The sequence below is a fragment of the Dermacentor variabilis genome, chromosome 1 (assembly GCF_050947875.1).
Source record: "Dermacentor variabilis isolate Ectoservices chromosome 1, ASM5094787v1, whole genome shotgun sequence".
Lineage (NCBI taxonomy): Eukaryota > Metazoa > Arthropoda > Arachnida > Ixodida > Ixodidae > Dermacentor > Dermacentor variabilis.
The window spans coordinates 242,692,918-242,708,742 of record NC_134568.1 but is presented as its reverse complement, the minus strand read 5'-3'; the positions used below and the strand labels follow the sequence as shown (position 1 = coordinate 242,708,742).

The following is a 15,825-nucleotide window of genomic DNA, read 5'->3' as shown; positions in this document are numbered from 1 at the left end:
GCCTCGGCATGTGTAGTGGTCGGTAGTCGGACCATCTTCCGTACTTACGAACAAGCACCTTTGTGTCAAGTAGTTTCTGATCCATTGATATACTCGCCTTCCTAGTTCAATTGTGAAAAGTGCGTCTAGAATGGTTTGGTGGGAAACGTTGTCGTAAGCGCATTTCACGTCAAGAAATAATAATAATAATATTTGGGGTTTTAGGCGCCAAAACCACTTTCTGATTATGAGGCACGCCGTAGTGGAGGACTCCGGAAATTTTGACCACCTGGGGTTCTTTAACGTGCACCTAAATCTAAGCACACGGGTGTTTTCGCATTTCGCCCCCACCGAAATGCGGCCGCCGTGGCCAGGATTCGATCCCGCGACCTCGTGCTCAGCAGCCCAACGTCAAGAAAGAGTGCTACTGATAATCGCTTCCGAGATTTTTGTTGTTCTACAGATGATACTAGATCGATGACACTGTCAATCGATGAACGACCGCGTCGAAATCCCGCCATAGAGTCGGGGTAAATTTTGTGGTGTTCAAGGTACCATTCGAGACGCATGAGGATCATGCGTTCCATGAGCTTCCCGACGCAGCTGGCAAGAGCTATAGGCCGATACGATGCCAGTTCGAGCGGTGACTTTCCTGCTTTTAGAAGCGGTACCAGGCGGCTGCGTTTCCATTCCTGTGGGACGACACCATCTTGCCATGAACTATTAAAAAGACTGAGGAGTTCTCTTCGTGCTTCTCGACCTAGGTGGCGCAAAGCAGTATATGTTATGCCATCGGGCACTGGTGAAGACGAACACCTGCAGAGCGCCATAGCAGCTTCTAACTCTTCCATAGAGAATGGAGCGTCCATACTTGCATCTCGTGGGCCGGAGATGTTACCTAAAGCCATGTCAGGGACTAAAACTGTGCCGCCGGCGACTTTCGCACAAAATTTCTCTGCGACGTCTATCTCACGGCGGTTTTGATAGAAAGCAAGGGCGTTAAAAGGGTGTCGTTGCTGGGGGCTTGAGCAAAGACCCCGTAGGGTACGCCACACACGGTACAATGGCTTCCGGGGGTCCAGTGAGTCGCAAAAGCATTTCCATCTTTGATCCGCTAGCTTATCCATTCGGATATCCCCAGTGGAATTTTTTTTTAATCTTTCCGTCCCCCTTTCCCCAGTGTAGGGTAGCCAACCAGGCTCAGTCCTGGTTAACTTCCCTGCCTTTCATTTATCATTTTCTCTATCTCTTTCTCTGACCTGGAGAGGCAAAGCAGAAGGGTGGGTCTAAAAATTAATCTGCAGAAAACTAAAGTAATGTTTAAACAGCCTCGGAACAGCAGTTTACGATAGGTAGCGAGGCACTGGAAGTGGTACGGGAATACATCTACTTAGGGCAGGTAGTGACCGTGGATCCGGATCATGAGACTGAAATAATCAGAAGAATAAGAATGGGCTGGGGTGCGTTTGGCAGGCATTCTCAGATCATAAACAGTAGGTTGCCATTATCCCTCAACTGAAAAGTGTAGAACAGCTGTGTCTTACCAGTACTCACGTACGGGGCAGAAACCTGGAGGCTTACGAAAAGGGTTCTACTTAAATTGAGAACGACGCAACGAGCTATGGAAAGAAGAATGATGGATGTAACGTTAAGGGGGATAAGAAAAGAGCAGATTGTGTGAGGGAACAAACGCGAGTTAATGACATCTTAGTTGAAATCAAGAAAAAGAAATGGGGGGGGGGGGGGGCATGGGCAGGACATGTAATGAGGAGGGAAGATAAACGATGGTCATTAAGGGTTACGGACTGGATTCCAAGGGAAGGGAAGCGTAGCAGGGGGCGGCAGAAAGTTAGGTGGGCGGATGAGATTAAGAAGTTCGCAGGGGCGCTCTGCGAACTTCTTAATCTCTTTAGTACATGACCGGGGTAGTTGGAGAAGTATGGGAGAGGCCTTTGTCCTGCAGTGGGCGTAACCAGGCTGATGATGCTGCTGAACCTAAGGTAACCCAAACCTAACCTAAACCTGACCTAACCTAACCTAACGTGGGCGAGACGCAAAGCCAATAATCCTTACGGCGTGACATCAGGCAGTGGCGTTTAACCGCGGTTGCTAAGGCGCTGTTCATTTTCACTCAAAGGGGACCACTAAAAAAATATGCAGATCCCACGCATTGTGGGAATCCATGTAAGCGAAGCTTTCCATGCTGGATGCTTTGATTGACGATGATTAGCGGTGATGTTGATGGCTAAAGCTTAATTTCTTCAACGTTTAGTCTAACACGAGAGTGGTGCCTTGATGTTAAACGTTACCTTGCGTGTACCAGTGCTGTTTGTCTGCATATAGTACACAGCGCACACAGGGAGAGGTGTTTTCTTCAGGCGTTGTTGTGCGCCATATTTCATAACATCCGAGAGGGTTGAGCATAGTCATTGCCGCACATGGCACATCGCATTGTGGCAGAAGTATTAAACTTGAATTGGATTATGGGGCTGTAGGTGCCAAAACCATAATCGGATTGAGGGACGCCGTAGTGGCGGACTCCGGATTAATTTTGACACCGTGATGTTCTTTACCGTGTCCTAAAATCTAAGTGCACGTGCGTTTTCTATTTTGCCCCCGTCGAAATGCGGCTGCCGCGGTTGGAATCAAATCCACCACCTCTAGCAATGCCATAGCCGCAAAAGCTACCGCGGCGGGCACAGAAGTGTTGATTTGACGGTCGACCGCTTCCGTAGTGTCGCCTGGACCCTGCGGTGCGCTTTAAGTAATGCGGCTCTGCTTATGCACGCCCTGCGTAGTTTGTCCGCTTGACATATTTGCATGGTGTTTATTTTTCAGAAATAGCCGCAACGTACTGTACCGTACCTTGAACTTCTTATCCAGTTTTCCCGCAACCGCTATCGTATAGTAGTCGGGTTTCTTTGCCTTCTCACGTCACTTCCCCCCCCCTTGTATGGTGCTGCTTCTGCTTGTATCGGAACCGCCTCTTCTCCTTCCTTCCTACAGTTCATGAACATCGGGGTGACGCGAGAAGGCAAGGTTGCGGGGAAACTAGATAAGCGTAAGTTTAACCCTCTAAAAGTCTCTAATATTAGAGACTTTGCCCGGATTATAATATTAATATCAATATATTAATATTGATATTAATTAATTAATTGATATTAATTAATATTAATACTATATTAATATTAATATTATTAATATTAGAGACTTTGCCCGGAATATTAGAGACTTGTGCCCCCGTATGGTCGGGGGCACAAACGTGAGCGGCCGAAGTGGTGCAGCCGCCTGGTGTTGTAGAGATCAATCAGACAAACACAGAACTAAAATTGCAGTAAAATACTTTATTCTGTTTCGCTGCTGGTGGAAATTTTCGGCAGCGGCGTAATTGTGTTCACAATTACGCCGCTGTCGAAAACTTAACCCCAGCTAAGAAATAATATTCGCAACTTTCACGGCCTATAGGGGGCGCCACCTTAAATCCAACATGGCTGTCCGAGAGATTAAGAACTAGAGCAGTCGGTGCAGTGCTGCGGTCGTCTTGCTCAGTGACATGTTGTTTCGCGTCGTCATGTTGAAATGTCTCTTCAATTTACACGCCCGCTGTCGTTAGCCTGCGTAATGGCTCACATTGGGCGAGCAGAACACAGGATTCGAAGCCTGCTTGAAGACGAGGAAGTCCTAAACGCTGGTCATTTTGTGTGCTGCGGTATAAAAGCGTGCACGTCGATGTCCGTGACTGTTGAAGGCCTTTGCATAAAAACTTCGCGGCTTCGAAGCAAACCACACTAGCTGTGGTTTCAGTTTTACCGCGACGGTGTTATTAAGAGAAGTGACCGTGCTTTCTATTTGCAATTCTATTACTTTGACCTCCTTGAACGGGTACCATGAGCTTTTATATATACGGTGTGGTGCTCTCTGCAAGTTGCTACTTAGACCGCTAGAATAAGCCACCGTGTCGAGAAAAAAGAAACCTTCCTGGTGTTGCGCGACCGAAGTCATTTACATCGATGGCGTGAAAAGCAGCCCTAAAGCAGCGTTTTGTGTGCGAAAATTTCTTGTCTAGTTATCCCTGCCTGTGTTCACAAAGCTGGATGTTGAACTTGAGAAGTAAACAAAAAACCACATCTGACCGCTTTTGCGAGCTAATACGATAACCGTTCACCCTTGTAATTTAGTTATTGCGCTTTATGCGTGCTGTGCAAGCTACAGTCCTGCGGTAGTTTTACAGCCTGCGTGAGTCCTACCGCGTCTTGCCTATAGACTGATCAAGCGATACATAGCCGATATTTACCGGTCCGCGACAATGCTCGCTTCCTTCTTCCAGTTATCTTTATAAAATAATATACATGCAGATCAGCTGAGGGTTCGCTACGCGAACACTGCACAGTAGTTTAACGTTTGTTGGACTAGGATTCGTTACCTTACGAGTGCAGTCATGCGCGCCTGTGTACACGTTGCAGCCGCGCATCGAAGTGGCAGGCGAGGTACGAATTCCAGGTCCCTCTACGCATGTGTCACTTTGCTTCGATGCACAAATGAGAAACTCTTCTCTCTGTTCGAAAATGGAGGAACGTCAAGCCGGCGTTGCAGAGCACGAATGCATGAACAAGAACAAGAAATTTTGAAGCAGGTACAAGGCTTCACGGAGAATGTTTGAGCTCGAACGTAGCTGCAAAGACATGAGTGGCAAGAACGCAAGCATCAATAATCCTACAACACATTTGAGTTAAGATTGTGCATTATTTCTTTCCCTGCACGTCATATAGTGCTATACCAGCGTCTTTATGAAGGTGCGTCTATTCGCGATTTCAAGTGCTCGGAGTCGACACTCATCTGTCGTATTCCCCAAAAAGTCCTCCGGCATGAAGTTCGCACTGCAAACGTTGATCGCGTCTGTGACTGCTTTGCCTATCCGCAACTTAATAATCAATTTCTTCCTCATGGACGCAGCCGGTGGGAATGAGTGAAGGCTCACACCACCTACCGCATAACTACCGCTCGGCACCCATTGCGGTAGGCAGAAAATACGGTTACTTCTATGTTTGCTCATTCTGAGCATGTTAAGTGCCCTTCAGGATCCCACGGAAGCTTTGAACGCGTTAAAACATCAACCAAATGTGAAGGAAAAGCGTAAACACCAATACGCTACGCGAACTGGCGGCAGCTATCGGCGAGTATAATCTTTCGATCGTTTCCGTCCGACGCCGCACGACGGCGCCACTGTACATGAAAGTTGCGAATAGTAATTGGCACTGTGTTTAGGTGGTTGAGCTTTGCCCCACCAGCTGGCGCCACCGATCTGGCCGCTCACGTTTTCGCCCCCGACCATCCGGTAATCCGCCGAAACCGCCGCGGTTTGCCGGAATAGCGGACACGCTAAAAGTCTCTATTAATACATCTGCCTCTCTGACCTATGAATGAATTTGGGTTCAAAGTGGTTTTTTCCAGCTCCTTTAAAGATGAAAGGCTTAAAAAGTAAATGACGAAACAAAATCTGACAAAAACAAATGCAAAATAAAGCACGCAAAAGAGAACAGATTTTTGAATTGTGTCGAAAACCTTGTGTACAAGATACCTTTCACGTGTGGAAAATATACTAGCAATTGTAAATACGCCGCCACCCGCCGCGGTGGCTTAGCAGTTAAGGTGCTGCGCTGCTAAGCACGAGGTCGCGAGATCCAAACCCAGCCGCATTTCGATATGGGCGAAATGTAAAAAACGCCCGTGTCCCTTGCATTGGGGGCACGTTAAAGATCCCCTTGTGGTCAAAATTAATCCGGAGTCCCCCACTACGGCGTGCCTCACAACCAAATCGTGGTTTCGGCACGTATTTACTCCAACTGGGTCGTCTGCTATGCTGCTACATCGACCCTCACAACTAAAGCACCTCCATCCACGCGACACCGGAAGACGTGTACTGCTCAGAACGAGTAGCAACATAGGAGGCGACAGAGTATACGGCAGCGTGTCCAAACCTCTGCATCTCCTGCTCACACGTGACCACTTTCCGCATCATAACACAGTAGCCTCCAGAGACGAAATTGGCTGTAGAAAAGCCATCATACATTATTTAGGACGCTCTGAGGTTTGCCTTTTTGTCGGAAGGCTAGTGTCCAGGACCTACATTTAATGCAAACAAGTCAAAATTGTCAGTACTCTTATTACTTGGTCTTTTTCTTTTTTTCACCTTTCAGATTATTGTGATGCAGTGCCACGTTCTACGCATATCAGAAACGTACATTGTAAACAAAATTTATACGAGAGCATGTCGCTGGCTTCATGCTTTTCAAGTTCAACCAGACTTTTTGTAATGTCTTTTCAATGCCATGTCATGTATTTTTTCTACTCGCGCTCCTGCTCAGCTTTAAGGCGAGTAGTGCTGCGCAAATAAATAATATTGTTAAATAGTGCCAAACGAATGTTTCCATTCTCTCAGTGCCGTCATATCGCTTATCATTTTTGACTGCGGCAGAGTTCAATATTCACGACTTCGGTGCTCACATAGGTGCCTCGACGCTAAAAGAGAATCGCTTTTCTTCACAAATGACATGCAGTCTTCGTTCTACGGAAACACGATCAAGCGCGCTGCAAATTGACGCACATGCGTGGTCTCTTTTTTTTTTTTCTCATATTTTGCAGGCTTGCTTTACAGCACAAAAAAAAAAAAAGGAAGCACATAAAACGTTCATTCAGTGGTGCCTAGCTAGTTTTCCACCAACATTGTGGATTATACCCGGGCAGGCTCCACTGCCACTAGTTTGCTCCACCGCACGCTTTTGTTTTACGTTGCTGCTTCGGCATTTCTTCACTAATATTCAACATGATGACCAACATGTTGCTAAATAATTATATTCTGGGGTTTTGCGAGCCGTAACTACGAACTGATTATGATGCACGCCGCGGCTGGGATCGAACCCACGACCGCGTGCTTAGCAGCGCAAGCTATGTCGTAATGCAGACACCAAATCAGGCGTCAGCGAGACGTCGATGCAGCGATATCGGAAGACGGGGGCGTTATATGATGCTAGAGCACGACTATCTAAATACATGCAAGAAATCTATACCTCTGGTGTCACTTTCCATTCTGGAGGATTGGCTAAGACTGGGCACATACCCAGTCGCCGAAGAATGGGGCACCACAAATATAAAAAAGATCAAAGCAGCCACTCAATATCTGCGATTCCATCTGTGCGCTCTAGATACGAGCCGACATATGAACGTACCATGTGATTGCGCTCATTTGCACAATGCCAACGGGCAGTGCTATTTAAACACGATTTGCTGGAGCCTGGCGCCCACGCCTATCAGGCATAAAAAAAAAAAAAAAGAAACCGATGGCCCACGCCTGACATTGGGCTGGCAGATTATTTTAGTGAAACTTTCTTTGCCTAACTTAGGGCCACCTTGCAGTTTTGAAAAAGAAAAAAAAAACTTTATTCAACCTTAGTGAAGCACCGTTACAGAAACTATAGCACAAAACAGAACCCAAATATGGAAGTGTCCAAATAAATTACCCCTGCCACCTCTGCATCCCAAGCAGCGAAAACACGAGGCTCAAGCAAAACGTTTGATTTGATTTATTTGGCGGAAGAGTTTGGTTATTAGAGGCAAAAATGAAGGACAAATGTTCATTTCAAAAGTTGCACCTAACCTGCAGCTCCAGTATGTACGACGTCATTGGTTCCAATATCTTTCCTATTTGGCCACTTCTCATGGAAAAAAAATTATTGAAACTCACTAGATTGAGTCTGCCTGCTTGAGGATGCAACGCTATATATCGGGGCTTACACAAAAAGAACAGACTCGCACCAATCCTCTGTAATCCATTGCTGTGAATAATACAGCACAGAACTATTCAAAACTTGCTCCAACAAAATTTAAATGCATTGCCAGCACAGTTTGGACCTACAATCTGTCATGCATAGGGATTGTTCTCTTGCTTGCATAACGGAAATGAGGGTAAAGTTACATGTGTGATGTCAGTTTTGTCTATATCCTCAGATAAGATGCACTTCCATGAATTAAAAAATATGCCAATCCTAAAACGTCACTTGCTTATAGCACAATATGGCTTTGTTCTACATGGCAGTTTGAATTCATAAACACACAAAATGCGACAACACTAATATACAATTTTATTTGGATGTCAGAAGGCAGCATTGCAAATACGAATCAAAGTTCGTCAATGAAGCTGCTCTGGCATGCATCAGGAATGGCCAAAGACTAACGAAGATACCATTAGAGCAGTGGCTTTTCTTTTGACGACACTACAGTACAAATATTAACAGGTTTCTATGGCCACATGGATATAGCAACAAAGCTGGCACTAATATCCTTACTGTACAGTCATGCTCCAATAAAACGGCAGTCACCAGGTAAAATAAAAAATTTCAACACACGTACTAACATACAGAAAGTCTACTTTCCACAGTGTGCAATGCCCAAGAGCTGCTAGCCTATTATACAAGTCACTGTAACCATGGATATCAAGGTACAATGATCCATATGGTACTCATGAAATAAACCTATCACTGATGAGATGCTTTCACATCATGGCAGTTTCACCACCACAATATGCACTGAGTCACTGTCACTGTTAGTTCTTTTCTTCTTTCTTCTCAGCGTTCTCTTGGCTGCTACTGTCACTGGAGCCTGAAGACTCAGAACTGGCCCTCTCTGACGCCATCTGCAATGTGCATCATTTTGAACACATGGTATCAGAGCACAACTTCAATTCCACAATTCCAAAAAATTACAGGCAGAGCAAGCATGAGGAAGAGATTAACATTTCTGCCACACTCCGAATCACATGGTTCCTTGACAATGTAAAGCCTTTGTAAAGCACATACTTTAAAATTAAAATTAAATTATGGGGTTTTATGTGCCTAAATGTAAATCTAAGTACACTGGTGTTTTCATATTTCGCCCCCATCAAAATGCGGCCGCCATGGCCAGGATTCAATCCCGCGACCTCGTGCTTGGCAGCCCAACACCATAGCCACTAAGCAACCACGGCAGGTAAAGCACATACTCTGCGTGTGCATTTGTGCAGTGCACTGGCTTTGCAGAGGCAGTCCACAAGACCTTGTGTTCTTCAGCTGGGAGTTTTTTACTCTGCTGCCAATGCAGGCTCCCCATATGTGTAATGCATGCAAGGTCTAGGCTGTGCTCAAGGATGAGCTCATCTTTGAAGAATCAGCTTCTTGAAGAAGTTCACAAATGTGGGAAAAGTGCAACCCTTACACAGAACTCGGCAATATACACCTAATTTATTTCAATGTAAATGCTGCACCTGCAAAAAAGCTATCAATGTCAAGCATATACGGTAGCTCTCTGCCTGATAATCTGTAAGGAAAACAGCTCGCAACAGCTGAATTTGCTTTCTTTCATTTTAGATGGCAATACCAGTCAAAATTTCATAAAATTCATTGCATCAAAATGCACGTGAAATGCAGAAATGGTATAATTAGGCAACAGCTGGGCCAATAAGAATGAAATCTGTTGCACCCGACACTATTTTTATTCTAGTGCTGTACGGTGTTAAGAGTTCAATATTTCCGCAAATACTCGTCGCAATTTGAGAATGTTTTTTTTTTTTTTAAATAGACAGCTTTCACCACATTCAGAGCACAGCGCAGCAACCTTGTTGGTGCCATGATGCCACGTCCTTGCGGCTTTTCCACTGTACTTTGGGTTCATGGCAAAATTGACTACAATGCTGCAGACGATGTCATTGTAGATTCTTTCCAATAAATTTTAGGGTAAGTTGAAGAATGCATCTCCTAAACCCCACTTCTATTGTAGAATCTTTTTATTCCTGCCTGCGTACCTTTTGATTCATGGTACAGATGTGACATGCTGCTTATCATGGTTGCCTTTAAACCCGCTGAGGTATACTACTACCGGCATGTTTAGCAGCAGCAGTGGCATAGTGAAACATCATGAAATTAGTCCATTAATAATTATATATGTCTATGAATTACTTTAGAGCCAGGTACACTATGATCTTACACAAAAGAAATAGCAAATCAGTATTCTAGCACTGATTGCAGCTAAGTTTTGATACAAAGGTGTCGAGAATTATTTGTCAGTAGGTGTCTACCGTATTTATTACGTTATAAAGCAGTCATGATTATAAGGCAAGGTGGTACATCAGCTTGAATCCCATGAAGAGTGAAGCGTTTTGTACTATCAATATAAATTGAAACACAAACAGACCAGAAAGTTTTTTGTTGGTTCTGGGTTCAATATCTTGTCACATTCGCGTGAACTAAAGTAAGGTATGCACCTTCTGGGGTACAGAATATTCAGTTGCAGGATAAGGAATGGCACAGTGCTGCTTTTTCATAGTTTCATATCCAATGTCTTCTAGTTATCAGCTCCTATCACACTTCCATATACAGTGCAGTCCATACGTTACAAAGGATCCCCATACAACATACTTCTGGATATAACAGACCACACTGTTTGCTTAGTTTGGTCTACCTATATTATTCCTGTAATGAATTCCACCTATAACAGACCTGGATATAATAGACTAGCGCAAAAGACAAAATTTGACAGATTTTGTCTACACAAGGCATACATAATTTATTTTGCTGCAGTGATATGTGCTTGTGAGCAGTGCACTGCACACTTTTTGTGGCAGCACCAGTAAGGACATATAATGGCTGCCCGAAGCCCATTAACTGATATGGAAGCAATACCTTTGCATTAATACCATATTTAATATAATCTAGGCCGATAGCTTTCTAAAAATAATCATACCAAATACAGCGCATAGCTAGCGCCATCTAGAAAAGTCAGTATTGCAGCCGCTACTGGCTGTGGCAGTAGCAAATTAAGTACACGAGCAACATCGCTATGTTGACCTGTGTCGTACCGGCGTGCAGCGTGATGTTGTCATAATGGAACCAAATAGGCAATGCCACTTAGCTGCCACTTTCAAATGAAAAGCTGTGCTAGCTGCAGAGGCATTGTCATAAACGTTCAAGCTGGGCGGGACTGGAATGATCAGGAAAATTGTCCGTTGTTGGAGGGGCAACGGGAGATGCTTTTTGCGTGCGCCGGCCACAACGAGAAGATGACAGCAATAAGGAAGATAGCAATGTAGAATGGGCTGGGCATGATCATGTTCAATAAAGGCCGTTTTCATTTTGTGAACAATGTCCTCGCTTTTTTTGTTTGGCCTACCTTCGAGGCAATTTTTTTCCCCTCTCGCGCTGTCTCTGGTTGTAGACTTTCGGGAGTCGGCTTAGAATCAGGGCTGGCCTAGATTTGAGCAAATACGATAATTGTTTGGTGTCATTGAATAAATGTATGCATGTCAAGACCAGACGACTTGTCCAACAGGTCGCTTCATTAGTAGTGTCCCTGTAGGAAATTACACTGCCCCTTTTGCAAATAGTAATACCATTATTAAAGTGCAATGAATGTACATGACAGCCACACAACCTGTGGCTAACATATTTGAAAACACTCTTCAAATGTTTACTTCACTTACCTTCTTATATGCCATTTCAAAAAGTTTGAGAGAGGCTTGTTGAAGATCATTTGTGGCCTGCTTTATAGATTCGGCCGATTCCTTGTCCTTGTTGCTAAGAATCTCTCGTACCTTGGTGATCTTTTCTTTCAACTTGTTGCACTGCAAAAGAAATATCAATTTCATTATGCCCTCTTCCTAACAAAACTTTATTTCTGCAATAATACTGAGCATATGTTACCATCTAGCTATACAGTCGAACCCGGCTATATCGAACTCGCAAAAAAACGCCTATCAGTTCGATATAGAGCATAATTCGATATAAGCCTGCTAAATAATTGGATGTCATAAAAGCACATACCATTTATAAAATCACTTTATTGATTAAACTAGCCTAGTTTCGCACGAAATAGTCCTGCATTTTCTTCTGCTTTGGCAATTTCGCTGCCTGCAACGCACGCACTTTTCCACATTAAGGAGTCGGAGAGCTGAGGCCGCAACTTTCCGCATTCGCGCAGAAGCACCGGACTAGTGCGAGCGCACCAATCACTTCGGAGGATGTGGGCCAAGGACCGTCGTTGCTTTCCTCATTGTGCCCACTTTCACTTGTGCTCGGTACGATGTTGGCATGTAGTCTTCGTTTTCGGGCTCTCCCGTGGTCGCGACACACCGTTTGCGCTCACAAACTCATCCACCGTTGATTCGTCAACAGCTTCCGGAAATTCTGACAGTTCGCTCCAAACTTCGGCAACACTGGCAACGGCTTCGTCGCATTCATCAGAATTTACGGTCATCACCGAGCACGCGGAAGTCGGAACGGCTGAAGCAATTTCAGATTAACGACTCGTACACGGCCGTGCGTACGGGTCGGGCGCCACGGGCACCGGGTCGCGAGTTTGTACGCTTTAGCCCTAAGCTCCCCCTTATTCTTCAAGATCGTGCCGAGAGTGCTCCTCGGAATCTTGTGCTCTGCGGGGACATCCGACTTCTCACTGCGTTCGACACGATTTATGATTGCGAGCTTCACGACGAAAGGCAAATTCTGCCGCTTCATCACGGCAACACTGCGGGAGAAGGCCTACAAGGCGCACACAAAAACAGCGAGACAAGTCGCACTTTCACCATCTTGCACGACGAGGGCACAAGAGCATCTGATTGGCTGTCTGAGCAAGCGCTGTGGGCGGCCCAGGATCATTTTTCGCAGGGGGGTGCCGACGGCTCGTCCGAGGTAGCGCGGTCGGGCGCGGTCACGGTAGGGAGAGCGGTTGGATGGAGCCGCGCAGCCGGATTTTCTCCGCCACCGCGAGGGAAAGCCAACTTCCGGGGGCACTTTCCGCCACTTGACGTTCGATATATCGGGTGTCGCTGCTATTTTTGTTCGATGTAAGCGTAATTTTTGCGATATATACTCATTGTAACTATATCATGTCCATAAATTGTTCGATATATAGAATAATTCGATGTAATCGGGTTCGATATAGTCGGGTTCGACTGTATGTTTAAATGAAAACATCCTTGTGTTTACCCACAGTTCCAAAACACCTCTCCTGGGCAAATCCAATAGCCTGGCATACAGCAGCATTGTATGCAGGACTGATTAGAGACGCTATATTCAGTTCAACCTCATCTAAAGTACACAAGTTTAGGAAGGAACACATGCTACCAAAATGCAAGTTCTTTAGCTTCCCATTTACTAACAGCTCCAGTATTTAGCAATGTTTAGACTAGTGTAACAGCAGCCACACCTTCCAACTTAAATGAAAAGTTCTCAAAACAGTATTATTAGAGTTTACCAATGCATCTTGAAGTTTACCCCAGCTTCAAGCCATCAAGTGAAAACAGCCATCTTTGGGTGAGAAAGCATAAATTTGTGGTTACTGCGCAGAGTTACAGCATAGTCATATACGCAACCATGTCATATACCATTTTGACGCAGCTTAGGCGGCGTTGAAATGGAAAATGCAAACACATCCCACCTCAACATGTCTCGATCCTGCGTTGTTTAATTACACAGACTGAAAACTATTTGCTTCGTCAGTGCATAAAAGAAAACCTCACGTACCCGCCTCTTAAAGAAGACACCTCAAGTCACATGAACACTTGCCTCCACTGGGGAACAATGATATCTTGAATATGTGCAACACTACTAATGAATGGGCCTTAGGCTTCTTGCTGGCTGCAGCGAACCGGTCCAAAAGGCATATTTCACTCAAATATTTGACCGCGGCAGCCTGTGTCAATTCTCCAAACAGATTAATCATGTCTGTTTCTCAAGCATAATAATAATAATAATATTTAGGGTTTTACGTGCCAAAACCACTTTCTGATTATGAGGCACGCCGTAGTGGAGGACTCCGGAAATTTTGACCACCTGGGGTTCTTTAACGTGCACTTAAATAGTTTCTCAAGCAAGATGCACCAGTAAATTGCTCAAGTGAGTTGAACTTGTCGCACGGAAAGGGAATAAATATTGGTACATTCCTTTCTGTGTGCTGCAAACAGCTCTAAACCTCAATCAGCTTTGCTTCAAATTACCGCCAGTTAAATTTAATCGGTGAAGAACGGCCTAATTTTGAGAACCAGTTAAAAACGCAAGTGGTTCTGGCCGAATCTAAACTGCAGAGGTAGTTAAGTCCTCGTGTTACTGCCGAGGGTTTCTGTGAATAGAAAAATTCGATATTATACCGTGAACTATTCGTCGTGAGCAAACATGTTTTAACGGGTTAAAATCAAGATAAATGTTGTAGAAGTCATATATAGTCAGCGTTTATTTGTGACACGCATATTGCACCATGGTGGGTATGGAACCTTAACTAGATTCTTATGTGCTGTGCTTTCGCGTTTATTCTTTTATTATTCACGTGAGCTACCACTGGAAAGTGTAGATCCGCGCATGAAAAACCTGTAATGGGCTGGTCTGAGCTCCCTCGGGTGGCACTACAGCGTTGCCTTTGAGAAATATATTGTCGTCTAGGAAATAAGCTCCTTGATTACATTTTAGCGAACGAAGACATCGTAAAATATATATTTGAGAGGCTCGTCATAAGTATACAAGCATTGGGAACGAGAGCCAACAAACGGAAACACTGCAGAAGGTGTGCGGACACCGCATGAACTGCAGCAGACGACAGGCGAGAGTCCGTGCCCAGAAATCACGCGAGCGGCGCTCGTAGCGCCCCTCTAGGTCGTTCTCGGTGCCAATAGGTGGTGTCCAAAACTGGCTGCGCATGACCGGTTTCTGGATCTCAAAATTGCTTCCGCCGCAGGCTACAGGCAAAAGTATGGCCTTTAAGATCGGCGTTGCTTACAACAGGCGCCACTGTTGCCGCATGGATTTGGATGCCTCCTATACTTGCTAATCAAATTACTATGCCGATCCAAGCCACTTCACATTTGATCCGAAGCTAGTCAGGCCGCTCAAGATTCAAATTGGCGTCCTCGCCTACTCGTAGCGCTGGTCCATCGAGGCAAATTTTGTCCGAAAAATCGAAGTTCTGGCTTTATGTTGTCCGAAAAATCGGTCGTGAAAATGCATGAGCTCTATAGGAACCCTGATGGTACATTTATGAAGTCCGGAATATCCATCAAGTCCGAATTTTTGGAGTCTGAAAAACCGGTAGGCTACTGTAGTCACCACAATGTACTCTAGCTTTAGAAATAGCCCACCCAAGTACCTTTGCATACCTTTGTAAGTCACCATGCCCTGCTTGCATTTTTCTGAACCCGCTTCGATTTCTTTTGTACAGTTGAACCTCACAATAACGAAATCGGCGAGGAATGCAAAAAGATTCACTTTCACGAGAATTTCGTTGTTGCAAAATGACAGCACAAACAGAGAATGCATTGTGGAATGAAACTTTACTGTCAGAATTCTGTTAGCCTACTTTGGCAAGCCTGGCGCAAGGATATAGAACCACACTGCCAAGAGCACCGAGTGCGCCCCCATGCGTCGACCAGCAGTGGTGACACTGCCGTGGAGCAGCATTCTTGGTCGAGTGCTTTCGGAGATGCAATCACTTTTGCAAGATCTTTCATAACTTGGCACCGGACACAGAGCAACAGTGCACCATGCAAACAGCAACGTTTCTCCAGCGCACACTGTCGCCCTTAGACGCGGGCACGTCTGGTGCAGAGAACGAAAGTGATTATATTACATATCTGCAAAGGCGTTCGATAGAGATTTCAGCCCCTTCATGCAAATCTACATCCAGTGCCGAATCTGCAAACCAGTGTTCTTGAAACAAGGGTCGCATATTCCCGGATGATCACTCAATGACAGCCTGATGCATGGCAGTTCACACCAGTGGGATGTGGATTTGTTGTTGCTGCACTTTTCTCACCAAGCCACACATTATGTATTG

The 15,825-nt window shown here is 45.0% G+C and overlaps 1 protein-coding gene across 1 annotated transcript in view; it reads right to left on the bottom strand.

Moving 5' to 3' along the window:
* Window positions 1–8,094: 8,094 nt before the first annotated feature.
* Hsc70-5 (Heat shock protein 70 cognate 5) overlaps window positions 8,095–15,825 on the bottom strand; it is a 45,947-nt gene continuing 38,216 nt past the window's right edge. The window contains exons 14-15 of the mRNA XM_075672504.1: window positions 11,486–11,626; window positions 8,095–8,668 (exon numbers count right to left, since the gene is read on the bottom strand). Of these exons, the coding sequence (XP_075528619.1) occupies window positions 8,579–8,668; window positions 11,486–11,626 (231 nt within the window). The 3' untranslated portion in view covers window positions 8,095–8,578. The remainder of the gene's footprint in view (window positions 8,669–11,485; window positions 11,627–15,825) is intronic.